The 17,699-nt window shown below is 41.7% G+C and overlaps 1 protein-coding gene and 1 long non-coding RNA gene across 2 annotated transcripts; one reads left to right on the top strand and one right to left on the bottom strand.

Annotated features, from left to right (window-relative positions):
- Positions 1-7,347: 7,347 nt before the first annotated feature.
- LOC129634557 (uncharacterized) lies at positions 7,348-8,171 on the bottom strand. Its single transcript, XR_008705745.1, has 2 exons — positions 7,954-8,171; positions 7,348-7,703 (listed from the first exon to the last, which is right to left on the bottom strand). It is a non-coding gene; the product is annotated as an uncharacterized LOC129634557 (long non-coding RNA).
- A 5,636-nt stretch (positions 8,172-13,807) lies between these two features.
- CFL2 (cofilin 2) lies at positions 13,808-16,910 on the top strand. The gene is made up of 4 exons (XM_055556878.1): positions 13,808-14,085; positions 15,156-15,463; positions 15,581-15,657; positions 15,743-16,910. The coding sequence occupies exons 1-4, from the start codon at positions 14,083-14,085 to the stop codon at positions 15,853-15,855; spliced, it is 501 nt and encodes a 166-aa protein (XP_055412853.1). The 5' UTR covers positions 13,808-14,082; the 3' UTR covers positions 15,856-16,910.
- The last annotated feature ends 789 nt before the right edge of the window (positions 16,911-17,699 follow it).

Here is a 17,699-nt window from a genome sequence, read left to right as displayed (position 1 = left end):
TTCTGAGTTTCTGGAATTTTTTACAAATCAGAATTGGTCTTCTACATGTGATAAATACAGACCACAGGAACCAATGTTTTATTGTACCTGAGTCTCAAGCTGTGAGTTGAATCTTTTCTGCCCAAAGCCTTTAGGAATAAGATACCTCCTGTCAGAACAGTAACATTCTATCCCAGGGATTCTTATTAAAAAGAAAAAAGAAAGTTTGGAATATACCCACCTGTGTTAAGAAACACAACTCTGAAAAATTTTTTTTAAATAAATGCTATTTCCTATTCAGACAATAACCAGTCTGTTCCAGCCATAGAAAAAAACTGGCCTTATTCACACCCACACCAGCAAAGACAAAATAGGGAGCCTAGACCTCACCTTCATAAGGATAAAATGAAGTGCCAACACCCTCACTGGTGTACGGCCCCAGATGACCAAGTAGAGATCCTGGACTTTCATCCCCATCAGCCAGGAATGACGGGTCCCTCTATCCCTGCGCAGCATCAGTGGAGACCAGGTGCGGGGCCAGGACTCACCCAACAATAACGAGAAGCACCCAGTTTCTGGTGGCAACACAGGCTGAGTGGATAACCTTGACTTAACGCTTACATCTGGCAGTCAAAAGGTTCAGCCCCAGCTTCTCCTGTCAGTGGGGTCAGGGAAAGCCAGCTACTGACAGACGGTTTAAATAGCATCTGGAGTCTCATAATGCAAAAAATGTCCATGATTCCATCAAAATTATACCAAGAGCCAGAAAGAGCTCAAATTGAAGGGAGAAAAAAAGACGCCAACACCAAGATAACATGTTAGAATTGACAGATTTTAAGCCAGGATAAAAATGCTTCATGAGCAATTTTAAACACACTTGAAACATGAAAAATACAAGTTTTAGTGCACTAGATTTCTATTGATAATGTAACAAATTACCACCAATTTAGCAGCTTAGACAATCCAAAGTTAGTTCTAGAAGTCTGACAGGAGTCTCACTGAGCTAAAATAGTTTCCAAAGGGCTGCTTTCCTTTTTGGAGGCTCCATTTCCATGATTGTTCTAGATTTTAGAGGTTACCCACATTCCTCGGAGAAGGCAATGGCACCCCACTCCAGTACTCTTGCCTGGAGAATCCCATGGATGGAGGAGCCTGGAAGACTGCAGTCCATGGGGTCGCTGAGGGTCAGACACGACTGAGCGACTTCACTTTCATTTTTCACTTTCATGCATTGGAGAAGGAAATGGCAACCCACTCCACTGTTCTTGCTTGGAGAATCCCAGGGATGGGGAGCCTGGTGGGCTGCCGTCTATGGGGTCACACAGAGTCGGACACGACTGAAGCGACTTAGCAGCAGCAGCACATTCCTTGGCTCATGATCCCCTTCCTCCATCTTCAAAGCTGCAACGTTACATGTCTTCTTAGTTTCTCAGTGGTTTCTGTGCTTTCTTCAGTAGTCACATCTTCCTTGACCACTGCCAGGAAACGTTCTCCCATTTTAAGGACCCATGTGATTAGATTACACTCACTCAGACAATTCAGGATAATCCCCCCATTCAAGGTCCTTAAAATTTTCACATTTTTAAAGTCTCTTTTGCCATGTAAGGGAACATATTCATAGGGATTCCAGAATTTGGACATGGACATTTTTGGAGGACTTATCCAAAATTTACAAAAACTCTTTAAAATGAAACAATAAGAAAATGAACAACCCAATTTAAAGATGGGCCAAAGACCTTGAGACATTTTATCAAAGAAGACACATAGATGGTAAATGAGCATATAAAGAGATGCCACACATCATATATCAAAGCCATGCAAACTGAACAACAATGAGACACCTACAGACCTATTAGAATGGCCAAAATCCAGACCACTGACAACACCAAATGCTGCTGAGGATATAGAATAACAAGAACTCTTGTTCTTTGCTGGTGGGAATGCAAAATGGTTCAGCCGCTTTGGAAGAAAGTTTGGCAGTTTCTTAGAAAATGTATCAATGTAACAACTACACTCCTTGTTATTTACACAAAAGTTGAAAACTTAAGACTTATATCCACATGAAGATCTATATACTAATGTTTATAAGCAGTTTTGTTCATAATTACAAAACCTGGATGCAATCAAGATATCCTTCAGTAGGTGAATGAATAAACTGTGGTACAAATAGACAATGAAATATTCAACACTAAAAAGAAATGAGCTATCAAACCATCAAAAGACATGGAAGAACCTTAAATACATATCATGAAGTAAAAAAAGCCAATCTGATAAGGCTCCATGCTATATGATTCCAACTATATGACATTCTGGGAAAGCCAAACCTATTGAGCTAGTAAAAGGATCAATGGTCACCAGAGATTAGGGAGGAGATTGGGATGGAACTCAGGAGGTTTAGGAGGCAGGGAAGCTACTCCATATGATACTATAATAGTGCACATGGGCTTCCCTGGTGGCTCAAAGATAAAGAATCCATCATCCAATGCAGGATATACAAGTTCAACCCCTGGTCCAGGAAGATCCCCTGGAGAAGGAAATGGCATGCTACTCCAGTAATCTTGCCTGAGAAATCCCATGGACAGAGAAGCCTGACCGGCCACAGTCCATGGAATTGCAAAAATAGCGGACATGACCTAGTGACTAAACAGCAACAACGTATCTTTATATTACTATTTGTCCAAATCCATAGAATGTACACCAAGAGTGAACCCTAATATAAACCATGGACTTTGCGTGATAATAACATGTCATTGTAGGTTCATCAATTGTAACAAATACACAACTCTGATGGGGTATGTTGATAATTTGGGAGACTATGTATGTGTGAGGATAGGGGTATATTGGGAATCTGAATCTTCCACTCAATTTTGCTATGAATGGGACAATTTTTAGGACAGGAAACTAATCTGTATGATACTATAATGATGGCTACATGTCCTTATAGATTTGTTAAAACCCATACAACATACAACACAAAAAGTGAATCCTAATATAAACCATGGGCTTTAGTTAATAATAGTGTATCAATAGTGACATCAATTGTAACAAATGTACCACACTAAATGGAAGAGACTAATAGGGGTAACCAGGATTAGGAGCTATATGAGAATGCTGTACTTCCTGCTCTATTTTTCTATAAACCTCCAAGTGCTCAAATAAGTAGTCTATTAATTTAAAAAAGAGAGTGGTAAAATGGATTTAAAAATATGATATAACAATATGCTGATTTCTATAAGAAATCACTTCAAATTTAACTATATAGATAGCTTAGAAGTTAAAAGGATGGGAAAGACAGAGCATGCAAACATTGACAAAAGAAAACCAGGAGTGGCTATTTTTAAAAAATATTTACTTATTTATTTGGCTGCACTGGGTCTTAGCTAGGGCATATGGGATCTTCGTAGCAGTATGTGGAATCTATGGCATTTGAACTCTTAACTCTTGGTTGCAGCATGTGGGGTCTAGCTTCCTTACCAGGGATCAAACCAAGGCCCCCCTATGTTGAGAGCACTGAGTCTTAGCCACTGCACCATCAGAGAAGTCGCAACCCTATGTCTTTTAAGCAAGTTTAAGCTCTTTTTTTTTTTGAAGAATTTTCAGTGTAAATTAATAAATGGGAGTTTCCCGGTGGTCCAGTAGTTAAGACTCCATGCTCCCAATGCAGGGAGCCTGGGTTCAATCCCTGGTCGGGGAACTAGATCCCACATGCCACAACTAAAGATCCTGCGTGAGGCAACCAAGACCCAGCACAGCCAAATAAATAAATAAATAAAAATAAATGGATCACTTTCTCATCGTTTCAAATTCTACCCTACTCCTGAACTTTATTCAATATTCCATCTCTTATTCTTCTATATTCATCCCAAGCCTGCAAGTTTCCATTTGAAGGGTTAAAAGAAGCAATATGATGGAGTGATTCAGTCTTATGCAACATGCGGTAGCAGAAGACTAACTTTCCAAATTCTCAGATGCTGATCTAGGCTACAGGATCAGATGATGAGAACTATTCCAATGACATAAGCTCATCAATGAAGTACTTCTGTCTCTCTCTGGGCAAAATGGAAGCTTCAGAGATAGATGAGTTTTTGATGTTTTCTATCTCATTTTATAATGGTGCTTATTTTTGGTCGTTGAAAGTTAAGAATTGGTAGAAATGAGAATGTCTCCTAAGTCTCAAGTATCTATTCTTACTTGAAAGGATAGAGAAGCAGATACAACCAATGTACTTCTTTGAACACTTGTATCTGCTGCAAGGACTATCACTGAGTTCTCTGCTTTGCCATTAGAATTGGTAATGGGTTGATTAAGACTTTTTGCACAAAGAGTTGGGCCAATAAAGTACCAATCACATAGGGGATACTCAATAAAATAGCATGGCCTCTAAATCTGCAGGAAAGGAAGCCAGGTTTCCTTTGTGCTGGGTTGTATTACAAGAGCATATTTAACTTTATTCTGAGATCTCCTGGATCTCAGTAAGGCTGGGCAATCACATTTTATTTCAGAGGAAGAAAAAAATTGTTTTCAAGCCATATGCTTCTTCCTTACTACTCTTCCTCCATTTCAACTCAGAGCTTTTTCTCTCTAATGTCTAAACTAACAATGTCAGAATCTACACTATATTGTATTTAATTTACCAAATGTTTTAATACTTTAAACATCTCTTAGGGCAAACAAAGATAAAGGGCCCACCAGTCCAGACTATTTCTTGATAATTTCTTGGAGTAAATAAGCAAACTACAAATCAAAAGAACTTCTGGAAATCCATCCCATGTAATATAAAGCAAGCAGTCTGTAACTAAAGCAGCTTAGGAGTTGATGAACTCTGTCTGAACAGCTTGGCTACATCTGGTAGAATTAGAGAAAGTGTGTTGAGGGTTCACATGGGTTAGAAATCCGAGCAGATCAGTGACTCTGAGCTTGAACTCTTTGCTAGTAGATTCAAAAACATCTGCCACTCACCCCACCCCAAATGTAACAGGAACTCTTCCTCTCTCTCAGTATATGTGTTACTTTGAAGGTAGGAATTTGGGGGCAAAATCTTGAAGAGTGAACTTTTGAGATGAAGGCTTCAGCAAAATTATCTTATACAGATCAATAGGCATTCATTACATTTTAAAAAATATTCTGACATCACTGAAAACGCATAAATGGTCAAAAAGAAACTAAGGATTTAAAAATCTTTTAATAATTTCAAATGTTTCCTTTGGTTATTCCTATTTCATAGAGATTTCTCGAATTTGTGTCCAAAAGCATGTTTCTACATAGCCAAGGCAAGTTGTCCCAATAATTTGGAAAGGGCTTTCCAAAGACAGAGAAATGTCATAGGACCCAGCCAGCCACACAAGCACTCCTCGTGAGCACGTGTGGGGAGCCCAATAAGAGCCCATTCTCTGATGCTTTTCCCATTTTTCTATGATGCTCCTTCAGAGTTATCTGGGATTAAAGGCCTAAATGGAAAAACAAACTTTAACATTATTTGAAGAATTTTAGGAAAATATTTTTATATCAAGATTAGAAAGGACTTTCTCTCTCTCTCTTCTCTCTCTCTCTTGCCTAAATAATAACAAAAGAAGGAACTGGCTAAAATCATTGAGATTAATTTGGGCTGAAATAGTTCCCAATTAAAAACAAATCCTTTGATACTGAATAAAACCCATCTGTGAAAGTGGTGATCCCCACCTTGGGGAAAGCGTTCAAAGACTGGAAACTTAGTTCGAGTAATCATACATGAGGACTATTAGGATAGATTTGGTTCCATAAAACAAAAAACAGTCCAGGCCAAGTAACAGCAGCTTGAATAAGACAAATTTCTCTATCAAAATGAATCAACAAAAACTACAGTTAAATAAAGTTGGAAGACCAGAAGGGGAAGCTCTCATGCCCTGTGAGGATAGCAGAGGCCCAGAGGAAGAAAGACTTCTTTTGTGGCAAAGATTCAGCCAATGAAAAGCCATAGATCCTTTGTTTAATATAGCCTGCCTACTTCCCTCCATATAAAAAGCATGGGGTGTAGGGGACGGGGCAGGGGTGAGGGGGGATGCGGTGGGAGGTTGGAGTTCACTGGTGGTCCGGAGGTTAGGGCACTGTGCACGGTGCTTTCACTGTTGTGGCCCAAGTTCAATCCCTTAGCTAGGGAACTCAGACCCCACAAGCTGCTTAACACAGCCAAAATAAATAAATAAATAAAAAGCACTCTCCTTCCCTTGCCCTGAGAGGAACTGCATGTGGCTAGCGCCATGGTTGGGCTTCCCAGGTGGCGCTAGTGGAAAAGAACCTGCCTGCCAATGCAGGAGACATAAGAGACACAAGTTTGATCCCTGGGTCAGGAAGATCCCCTGGAGGAGGGCATGGCAGCCCACTCCAGTAGTCTTGCCTAGAGAATCCTATGGACAGAGGATCCTGGCAGGCTACAGTCCATGGAGTCACAAAGAGTCAGACACAAGTGAAGCGACTTAGCACACACAGGGCAGCCCCACAGTAGCAGATCCTGAATTGCTATTCTTTGCTGATCCTGAGTAAACCTCTCTTTGCTGGAGAAATATCAATTTGTTTTAGGCCAACATATATGAGTTCCAAGGAAGACTGTCCAGGACTACCGTGGCGGCTCCACGGTCATCAGAGACGCCGGCTCCCCCATCTTTCTGCCCCATCATCCTAGCATCTGGCTTTCATTCTCAAGGTCATCTCACGGTCCAGGAGAGCTGGTAGTCTTCTATGAAATCCGTGCCACAAGCCAAAAGAAGCAAGGGCAGAGAGAATACACCTTCCAGGTGACTCAGCTCCTTTGAAGCAGCCTTCAGGGAAGGCCACATAACATTAGTTGAATTGATCACATGGCCACATCTCAAAATTCAGTCTGTTAGCTGGGGGACCTAACTCCAAATAAAATGGAGACTGATGCTCTTTTGTTTACTAAAGTAGAAGGGAGCCAGTGGACACTGGAGCACCAGTAATCTCTATTACAATCGTCGAACCCATTTGAAAGGATACAAATTTCAAGCACTTATAAAGGAGGCAGATTTCCTGGCATGAGCTATGTTAGATTTCTATTCCATTCTTTACAACTTCAAGTGAACCAAGAATGCTGGGTCCTACCCCTCTCCACCTTTCTGTTGACAGTCTGTGGAAGGAGAAACAATTTTAAGTCAATAAAAGCAGCTCACTTCTGCTTGGGTTCTTGATTGGTCTCTAACCTTGGGGCAAACCTTTCTCTTAGGGAGGAAAACACTGACGTTCTTAATTAGAGCTAAATCTAAAGACATTTTTGTAATTAAACAAGTAATTGAAAGCAAAATCACTTAGATAAAATGTCTAAATTTTAAAAATATCACTTCAGTAGAAAACATCAAAGCCTCCAGCTCACTCTCCCCATTTCAAACCTTTTAATAATTGCCTGTGACATTTAGAATAAAACTTCAAAATCCTTAACAGTAGAGGCTCCCAAATCTTCTCCGTTTACAGTGCCCTTGGTATAGTAAAAATTTCTTCACAGCACTCGTGCGCCAGAAGAAATACTTAACAGTTCTGTTTATTAAGTAGTTACATCCAAACAATATTTATGTCTTAGCAGCTTTGCACATGCTGGACACTGCATAAGTTCTCAAATCTTGGAATCATGTTGGACACAATCACCCTCATTTCCGGCTCCACACTGATTTTCTCAACGGACTTGCTCTTAATCACACCAACTGCGGAGAACCTCTCGGTTGGAACTGTAGAGGCATCTGAAATTAAAGTGTAAAACCGAATGATTTAGTAGTTCCCTTTGTGTCCGACAGATGGCGCTATGTTTCCCATAAAATTTAAAGCATCTGTGGCGCATGGCACCCCACTCCAGTACTTTTGCCTGGAAAATCCCATGGACGGAGAAGCCTGGTAGGCTGCAGTCCATGGGATCGCTAGAGTCGGACACGACTGAGCGACTTCACTTTCACTTTTCACTTTCATGCATTGGAGAAGGAAATGGCAACCCACTCCAGTGTTCTTGCCTGGAGAATCCCAGGGACGGGGAAGCCTGGTGGGCTGCCGTCTATGGGGTCGCACAGAGTCGGACACGACTGAAGCGACTTAGCAGCAGCAGCAGCAGCAGTGGCGCCCCTGAGAGTTTGGCACACGGTTTATAGGTCCATTCACTGGCCCTGACCACTTCTTCAGCTTCATCCTGTACTTCTCTTCTTGTCCGGAACACTTTAGTACCCCTGGCGTTCCCCCACCCCCCACCCCCGCCCCTGCCAAAGGTTAAGCTCTGGAGAAGGAAATGGCAACCCACTCCAGTATTCTTGCCTGGGGAAACCCGTGGAAAGAAAAGGGTAGCCTGGCGGGCTACTGCCCGTGGGGTGGCAAAGAGGAGGACATGACTGAGCGACTGAGCACGCAAAAGTCAGTCTCCTTCCTTGCTCGGTCTTTTTTTCATGCTGTGGTTTTGTTTGCGGGACTCTTCAACCAGAGAAACCTTCCTCAGTTTCTCTAATCTGTTAATATATCAGGGCCCCTGGTTACTTTCTCACTTGACTACAAGATCCATGAAGGCAAGGGGCTGTGTCTATTTTGGTCATCTTATACTCAGCGCCTAGCACATTTCCTGGCACATAGTAGAGACTCAATACTTAAAAAAACAAAAGAAAACAAACTACATTCCTACTGACGTGCTTATTAAGGAATCGATTTTCAGACACACAAGTAACTAGTTGTGAAATACAAGGGAAATTCCTCTCTTATAGTCAAATTCATCAGCAAGCCATTAGAAATCTAAAAATTGACAGCATTTTACAATGTGATTGCCAGCATACCTGTAACAGCATTTAAAAGGCAAATTTGAGGACAAGAATAATCTTTCAATAAATGGTTCTGAGACAACTGTATATCCACATGCAAAAGAATGAAGTTGGACCCCCTACTTCCACATAGTAAAAAAGAAATCTCAAAATGGACCAAAGACCTACTCCTAAAGCTGGAACTATGAAACTCTTAAAAAAAAAAAAAAAATAGAAGTCTACAAACCTAGATTAGGTTTCTTATAACACCCAATGTAGATGGCGTTTTTCTTTTGGGGGATAATTAAAATGTTCTAAAATTAGATTGTGATGGTTGCACAACTGTGAATACACTAATAAACACTGAATGTCAGTGTACTTTAAAGGGGTGAATTTTATGGTATCTGAATAACATGTCAACATAGCTGTTATTTAAAACACAAAACACTGCTGAAAAGTCTTTATTACCTCCCTGATCTGCAGAATACAATTCTGACTGTGGACTTGTATACAAGGTTCACAAGAGCTAGTATTTCCTACCATTCTATCTTCATTCTCTACCAAGGGCACAGGCTCCAGCTGTAGCTAACAACTTGGGGTTTCTTGTGCTTTATATTGGTGCTACTGAGGCTTTCTACATTTGGTTCCCTCTGCTTTGAAAGTCCTGTCTCTGTCTGCCTAGTCAACTTCCACTTGTCCCTTCAGACCCAGCTTGCTCCAAACTGAGCTGATAGTCCTCTTTGGTGTTTCCAAAGCATCTTGTATGTACCCCATTGGAGCATGCATTGGATTGTTCCATATACTGGCTTCCTTGAAGAACTTATTTTCTTCAAAGCAAGAATTTTGTTATTCTTACCTTTGTATTCTTACCCTGGCAGAAATTCTCAGTAAATGATGGAGAGGAATGAATGAATAAATGAAATGAACAGACTCTTCTCATTCTTAATTTGGTTTTTGATCTCTTGCCTACTCTTATTCATATCTGTTAACATACAGTGTAGGTATATTACATTTTTTCTGTATTACATTTCTGTATGATTCTCTAGAATATAAAAATCCACAACTTTTGTAATAAAGTCATCTAAAAAAGGCTCTGCACCTTAAATAAATTACAAGCCAGTTTCTTTTCTCAGATGCTGTTTTTGTATGGTTTGTATAATTTAGATAACCAGTTGCTACTTATTATCATGAATTCAATCAATATTAGAAATAACTGATAGGTGGATCTGATAAATGTGCTTGTGAGTAAATAAATGGAAACTAGCATTTATAAATTTAGAGTCTGAGACCATTTTGAACTACATTTCACTACTTAGTGCATTTCACTCCTGCTACCCTGTACCTCATCATCTCTTTCCTGGACAGACGCTAAGTTCTTTTAGTGTGAGGGCATTTTCCCAAATTAGAAAGAACTGAAGATGAGACATGGAAGACCCAAAATGAATTTTGTGGATGAGGGAGTGAGTCACAGAGATCAGACTCCAACACACATTTCCCACTATGTTTATTTTCTAGTTCTAAGTTCAAATTTGGATATAGAAAAATGCATGACTTGCCTCCTGACCGGTCTTTTAGCTCAGGCGTGGGTTATGAAGATGTCAGATGAAGCAGGCATGTGGGTGGAAAGGTACATTTGGAAGTGATGAGCATCTTTACGTTTACATTTGTCTTTGTCAGGAAGTGGCTGTGGGAGCTGAATATGATGTGTCTTGACAGGGAGTGGGGCTCGAACAGAATGTATCTACATAATCTGCTGGATGCATCACTTCAGTTAAGACTTGATGGGATGGGGAGGGAGGTGGGAGGAGGGTTTAGGATGGGGAACACATGTACACCCATGGCTGATTCATGTCAACGTATGGCAAAAACCACTGCAATACTGTAAAGTAATTAGCCTCCAGTTAAAATAAATAAATTAAAAAAAAAAGACTTGAAAAACGATTCTGAGCTTTTACATGCCACAGGAACCATATTATCTGCTTCGTGGGAGAATATGCATTAAGGGGTGTTCACTTTTCCAATCTTCTAAGAAATCTTCAACAAACAAACTTTAGCTGAGCCTTACAAATCAATAACAGTGAGGTTTGGGATTGCTTCATGACTGCTGCCTGTGTGTTGGTAAAGTTATGCTCTCCCCTTCACTCTGTACTGGGGGTAATAGCCCCAGGGTTCCTTTTTCTGTGCTGGAAGGAGCTTTACATACACTATTTCACTTGATCCTCACCACAACCCTGAGAGGGAGGTTGTAACATAATCCCCATTTCACACGTGAGGAAACAGCTGTGGAGCAGTTAAGTAAATGGGCCAGAGTTACACCACTGCTGTGTCAGAGCCGAGATTCCTTTCAGATCCATCCTCTTTGAGGTTACCCTCACGTAGTTCCTATGATTTTCTGCAGCTGTCACCCATGTGTGACCCCGCAAATGGAAAATTAGAGTTTTGGTAGCACTAGTGGTAAAGAACCCGCCTGCCAATACAGAGACATAAGAGATGTGGGTTCAATCCCTGGGTCGGGAAGATCCCCTGGAGAAGGGCATGGCAACCCATTCCAGTATTCTTGCCTGGGGAATCCCAGCAACAGAAGAGCCAGGGGGTCGCAAAGAGCTGGACACCACCGAGACAACTTAGCCTGAGTGTACACAATATCGTTTAGGGTCCTTCTGTCCCACCTGTTAATCTTTTCTTTGGGCTTGAGATGGCTAAAGAGAACAGATGTGGCATGGTAGGCAGAATAACGGCCTCCCAAAGATGTCCCTGTCCTGTGAATATGTTACCCTACATAGCCAAAAGGGCTTTGTGGATGTGATTCAGTAAATGATTTTGAGATAAGAGAGTATCCTAAATTATCCAAAGTAATCACAATGGTTCTTAGTGGTGTAAGAGGAAGCAGGAGAGAGTGAATCAGGGATGTGATGACAGAAGCAGAGGTGCGAGTGATGGTACTGCTTTCTGGGGGCCACAAACCAAGGAATGTGGGCAGCCTCTAGAAACTAGAAAAGGCAAGGACACAGATTTTCCTCCTACAGCCTCAAAAGCAATGAAGTGCTGCTTTTAGTCCCATGAGTCATTTCTCACTTCTGCCCCCCAGAACTGTAAGAATAAATTTGTGTCATTTTAAGCCACTAAAATGTGGTAGCTTGTTAAGCAGCCACAGGAAACTGACACACATGATGTCTGACACTCAGATCCCTCCACCCCATAGGGGCCAAAAGGCAATGCTTGGTAATGCTGTCTCTCTAACAAGCAGCGGTAAATTCTGGTTATAAATTACAGGTGTGAAGAGTTGTTACTAGTTTCTACATCCTAAGAGCTGGCCTCACAAAGGCATGTAGAAAGGTCTCACAGTCTTGAGGTGCTTCCTTTTTGTTCTCTTTCTAGCACTAAAGCATCTTAAAGTTGTTATTTTATCACCTATTGAGTGCCTATATGTGCGCGTTAAGTCGCTAAAGTTGTGTCCCACTCTTTGCAATCCCATGGACTGTAGCCTGCCGGGTTCCTCCGTCCATAGAATTCTCTGGGCAAGAATACTGGAGTGGGTTGCCATTTTCTTCTCCAGGGGATCTTCCCCACCCAGGGATCGAACTTAGGTCTCCGGCATTACAGGCAGACTCTAGGGAATAACCCTCCTCATTATGATTTTCCATCCCTAAATTTACTTAATCCTAGGAACACACACACTATTTCCTGAGAAACACTGGCACGCTAGGAAACTGAGTTTTAAAGCTCGAAAGGACTTCAAAGATAACCACAATGGCTTTCCAGATGGCTCAGTGGTAAAGAATCAGCCTGCAATGCAGAAGACCTGGGTTTAATCCCTGGGTCGGGAAGATCCCCTGAAAGAAACGGGAATCCACTCCAGTATTCTTGCTTGGGAAATCCCATGGACAGAGGAGCCTGGCAGGCTACAGCCCATAGGGTCACAAAAGAGTCAGACAGTGACTAAACAACAAACACAGCTTATAATACAGATGAAGAAGGTCTGCAGCGGTTGAAAGTTTTTCCAATTTATAGAGATGGGGCAGTGCCAAGATTCATACTAGTTTCTCAACTCCTAGTTCTTACCCTGCACTTCTGGCTTAGCGCACCTTGAAGTTTATCTGGACTATTTTGTTTCCAACAGTTTTAGTCACTAACAATTCTAATTTTTTAGAACAAGTCTTTTTCACTTGAAAATAAGTTCAATTATTAATCAGTTTTAAATTCATTTTGCCAATTTTACAAATGAAGAAAGTAAGGTGGAAATGATAAATGTTCAGGAGAAAAGGTGATATAAATTAGCCCCCAAACTCATGAATGAAACTTTATTAATTTTTCCTTGTATTAAACATAACCACATAAAGTGTTTCATTTAAACACTTTCATTATAAACTCATAAAGCATTGAATCTTAATGTAAAATTTCCTCAAAGTATACGGTGACAATTTTTTCTATGATAAATGCAATGGATACTTGTAGTAAGTATCAAAAAGGTTTAGTCAGAGAAGAGCCTTGGCTCAGTCATATGGGTTCTGCTAGAAAAGGTTGTGATCGCCAAAAAGAGGGAGGAATCTCTATTCTTGGGTCCACTTATTTGATGCCAGCTGTCAAAGGTAGGGGCCTCATGAGGAAAAGACTATTAGCAGAGAGTACAATCCTACTAAACCTAATAATATATAAAAGAATATTACTAAAGGATGTTATTAATACTACCCCAAACTCCCCATTATTATTTCAACCATAGACTTTTAGAAAGTGATTTCCCACCTCTGTTTATCATTTTCTTTTTGCTGAGTAATTCAATCGCTAGGTTTATCCTCCGCCCCACAGTGTTTATTCTCACTGAATTGATGGAGATCTAAATAATTTTCGCCATTTCTGATGGGGGTTTTCCAAAAAGACCCACAACGTAGGCATCCAATGGAAACCACAAACGAATAAAAGACACCCGGTGCGCCGTTCGCCTCACACGCGCCCAAGCCGGGGAGTAGCGGCCTGGCCCTCGGGAGGCAGGGTGGAAACGCCCTCCCGAGAGCCGGCTGGACCGGACAGCTGGTGCTCCGGGGTTGGAAACCTCCCCGCCAAGGCCCGCGGCTCCCACCGCCGGTGCACAGCCCTCGGGGGCCTGCCGAGCGCGCGCGGGGTCAGGCCGAGGACGCGCGGAGGGTGAGGAGGGCCAGCCGGCGGGAGGGCCGGCCCGGGGCGTGCCCACGTGACCGCCCCGCCCGCGCCGCAGCCCCCCGAGCCGCCGCCGCCTCTCGGGCCGCACTCCCGGCGTGCCCCGCACTCGCCGCCGCCCGCCTGCCCCTCCTTCTCCTCGCAGCGCCACACCGCCGGAGCCCGAGCCGCCGCCGCAGCCTCAGCCGCGGGCACTATGGTAAGGCGGGCGCGCCGGCCGGGGGTCGCGGGGTCGGGGGGCCCGGGGGGCCGGGGCGTGTCGAATGCTGCCTCCCGCGCGGCTCCGCGGGGCCCTGGACCTGAGGCCGCCATTTTAACCTGATTTCGGCCTCCAAGGTGGGCATTCCTGCGCTGCGGCCCCGCTGCTCTCTCTCCACCCGGCGGGCCTGCCCTCTCGCCGTCAGGCCCGGCGAGGCCGCTCTTCGGATTCCTGGGGGCGGGGAGGGCCCGGACAGGGGGCGACACGCGGGGGTTCGAGGCCTGAGCCGGGCGGGCGAAGGCCGGGGGCGCGGGAGGGTCCGCCGAGTTGTTCCCCGGCCACCCCACCCAGCTCGCCGCCTTTGCCCCTCGCTTCCTTATTTTTTTCCCACGCGCGCTCTCAATTCGGTATGTGCGGTAAAAACCCCTTGCTGAGGGTCTTGAGGGCCTGTCATAAAACCCTTAGTGGGAGATAAAGGAGGTGGGAAAACTCTTGAAAATGCTTTCTCGCCGTAAAAAGCTTTTTACACGCGATCCGTTAGTTTTGAAGTGCCTGCATTTGAGCTGTGAGTCAATTATGTTGTAGCCGTGGGCGGTTTGGAGTTCACACTTGATTCTCTTTCCTTATGAGGAAACGGCACTGGCTAGGATGACTTTAAAGAAAAAAATAGTAGAAGCATTAACTGAAATCCAAAAGTGTTTTTTTAAGGCCTGCCGGGTTGACACAATACAGAAGGTATTTTTGCTGCTGCTCCTGAAGCTCTGACATCACCCAGTGAAATAGGAAACATTTCAGGGATGGGACAGCCTGTATTTGTCCCTTTCCGTCTACCTTACACTTGCTTCATCCTCCACACACCTTTTTTAAAAAGGATGAATGGAGCAGGATGAGTTAGAACCCTTAGGTGCATCGTATCCTGATACTTAAAATGTGGCAAATCTGATTAGACGGCTTGCAGGGTATGATGCAACTTTTGATGTCCAGACTAAAGTGAATCCTCTCGCGCAAACAGTAATTTTGGTTAAAACCGAATTACTTGTTCTGAATTTCTGTCCTTTCTTTACTTTCAGGCTTCTGGAGTTACAGTGAATGATGAAGTCATCAAAGTTTTTAATGATATGAAAGTAAGGAAATCTTCTACACAAGAGGAGATCAAAAAAAGAAAGAAAGCAGTTCTCTTCTGTTTAAGCGATGACAAAAGACAAATAATTGTTGAGGAAGCAAAGCAGATCTTGGTGGGTGACATTGGTGATACTGTAGAGGACCCCTACACATCTTTTGTGAAGTTGCTACCTCTGAATGATTGCCGATATGCTTTGTACGATGCCACATACGAAACAAAAGAGTCTAAGAAAGAAGACCTAGTATTTATATTCTGGTGTGTAAAAACAAAAGAAAAAAGTACTTTTAAAATGCAAGGATTATTATTAACATAGTCAGTTTTGCCTTTGTTTTTCTTTTAAATAGGATTCAACCATTTTTTTTTCCCCTGTAGGGCTCCTGAAAGTGCACCTTTAAAAAGCAAGATGATATATGCTAGCTCTAAAGATGCCATTAAAAAGAAATTTACAGGTACAGGCATTGACTATTTTGTGCAGAAGAATTGCTCCTTCTTAATTGTAATAAAGTAATTGGATAATATTTTTTTTCTTTTTAGGTATAAAACATGAGTGGCAAGTAAATGGCTTGGATGATATAAAGGACCGTTCCACACTTGGAGAGAAATTGGGAGGCAATGTAGTAGTTTCACTTGAAGGAAAACCCTTATAAATCAGTCAAGTGCCATCTGGATCTTAAGGAGCTTCCATTTCTCCAGCTCAGTCAATTGGAATAGTATTAGGGTTTTTTTTTTTTTTTCTTTTCCCACTGGGTCCTTCCAACACAGTGAATGAAGGAAATACCATTCATGTAAGCAGCCTATCAGTGATTGCCATTAGACTGTTTAATACTGTTAACTTTTATGTAGAACCCAAGGAATGCCTTCCCATCATATTTTAGCCAAAACAACTGGGTATATGCCTCCTTTGCAGCAAACACTACAGTGAATTGTGATTGTCAGTGTGAATAGCTTAGAACACTACAAAGGGTTAAGCTAATTGAATGCCTTCAAAGTATTATCCACTGGTGAGATGGTAAACTCTATTCAGTATTACTGATAGTTGCACTTGACTGCAGCTCTGTGAGGCTTGAGCATTCATACACCTCACCTGCCTTGGCAAGCCTATTTTTTTGTGACATGGCAGCACGGATATAACACTATGCATAAAGCACTTTTTTTGTAATAAATTTAATCCCCCACCAGAAAAGGAATGCCAATTAAGTTGTGTTAACTGTGTCATCAGCTTATCCTAGTACCTCAGTGTTCATTCCTTTTACCTGCATATCTTCTTAAAAGAAATAGCTATTATTAATGCCTTTTTTCCCCCATTGAGTGTACACTACTGAATACACGTAGGAGTTTTATGTTTACCATGTAAGTCTTGCAACACTAAAGATATTTTGAGTATCAGTCATGATGGCAATTTCTGTATAAAAGAGCCTTAAATGGAACATTGTTTTTGAGATCAAACTCCCCACCCTCACAAAAATGGCCACGTTGCAATAAAAATTGTGGCATATTACAGAACGGTTGCCTTGTTTTCCTTGGACATTTTGCAAAATACCATGTGAAGCAACTCCTAGGCTAAACAGCTATTATTAATCTCTGCACTGGTCATTTAAGAATTTTTTTTGTACAACATTCTTGCATGATATTCTCCAGTTTGTTGATTTTATTTGGTTTAAAAAATATTCTGTCCTAAAGCTAATATAAAATATTACAAAGGTATACTTTTATAAGTTTTATTTATTTCCTTATATATTAATATGGTGATCAGGAATTATTTTTTGCACTTTGACATAAATACTCTTCAGTTTCTGATTAGTTCTCTGGATAAATTAGCATAGTTATTTTTTTAATTCATGTTTACATTTCTAAGTAGTTGACCAGTAGAAGAAACAGGAAGCTCTTATTGCCTATTTGGTCATAATGAAAATAATTTATAAAATGTTGTCATTCAGAAGTTTAATAGTACTTCTCCTGTTTAGGAACTGTAATTTCAGCTACTGTTTCTTAATATATTTCACAAATTCAAAAAGAAAATGTTTATATAGCAGTCTTAAAGATTAGTAGTGGAATTTGGCTGTGGTCCAGGCGGCTCTCCTTATAGAGAATTTGATCTGTTCAGTGTGAGCAGTTTGCTGTTAGCCAGAGCTATTTATGGCAAACACATGCTTTTGTATCTTGTCATAGTTACCCACAAATGGCAAAACTGGACTTGATTCTACTGGTATGCAAAACAGGCATGCTAGTAAGCAGTGGATTGTAGCTTAGAATTTAACCCCATAGCTCTGAAGAACGCTCTTATTAGAAAACAGGGACTGAAAAATCCCTTCTTTTTCTAATGTCTGGAAGTAATTTTGAGTTTAATTAGTTTTTTTTCCCCATGTTTTCAAAAGGTTTTTCAGATGAAAACAAAAATAGGAGGTAAATGTCTAGGTTTCCATTTAAAATTATATGAATGGCTTGGGATCTTTTGCACTGAGCAGTTTTATTTCAGGCTTCCAGCTGTCCC

Source organism: Bubalus kerabau, chromosome 19 (assembly GCF_029407905.1).
Source record: "Bubalus kerabau isolate K-KA32 ecotype Philippines breed swamp buffalo chromosome 19, PCC_UOA_SB_1v2, whole genome shotgun sequence".
NCBI lineage: Eukaryota > Metazoa > Chordata > Mammalia > Artiodactyla > Bovidae > Bubalus > Bubalus kerabau.
Note: the sequence above shows the minus strand (reverse complement) of the source record. Positions and strands in the feature narration are given on the sequence as shown.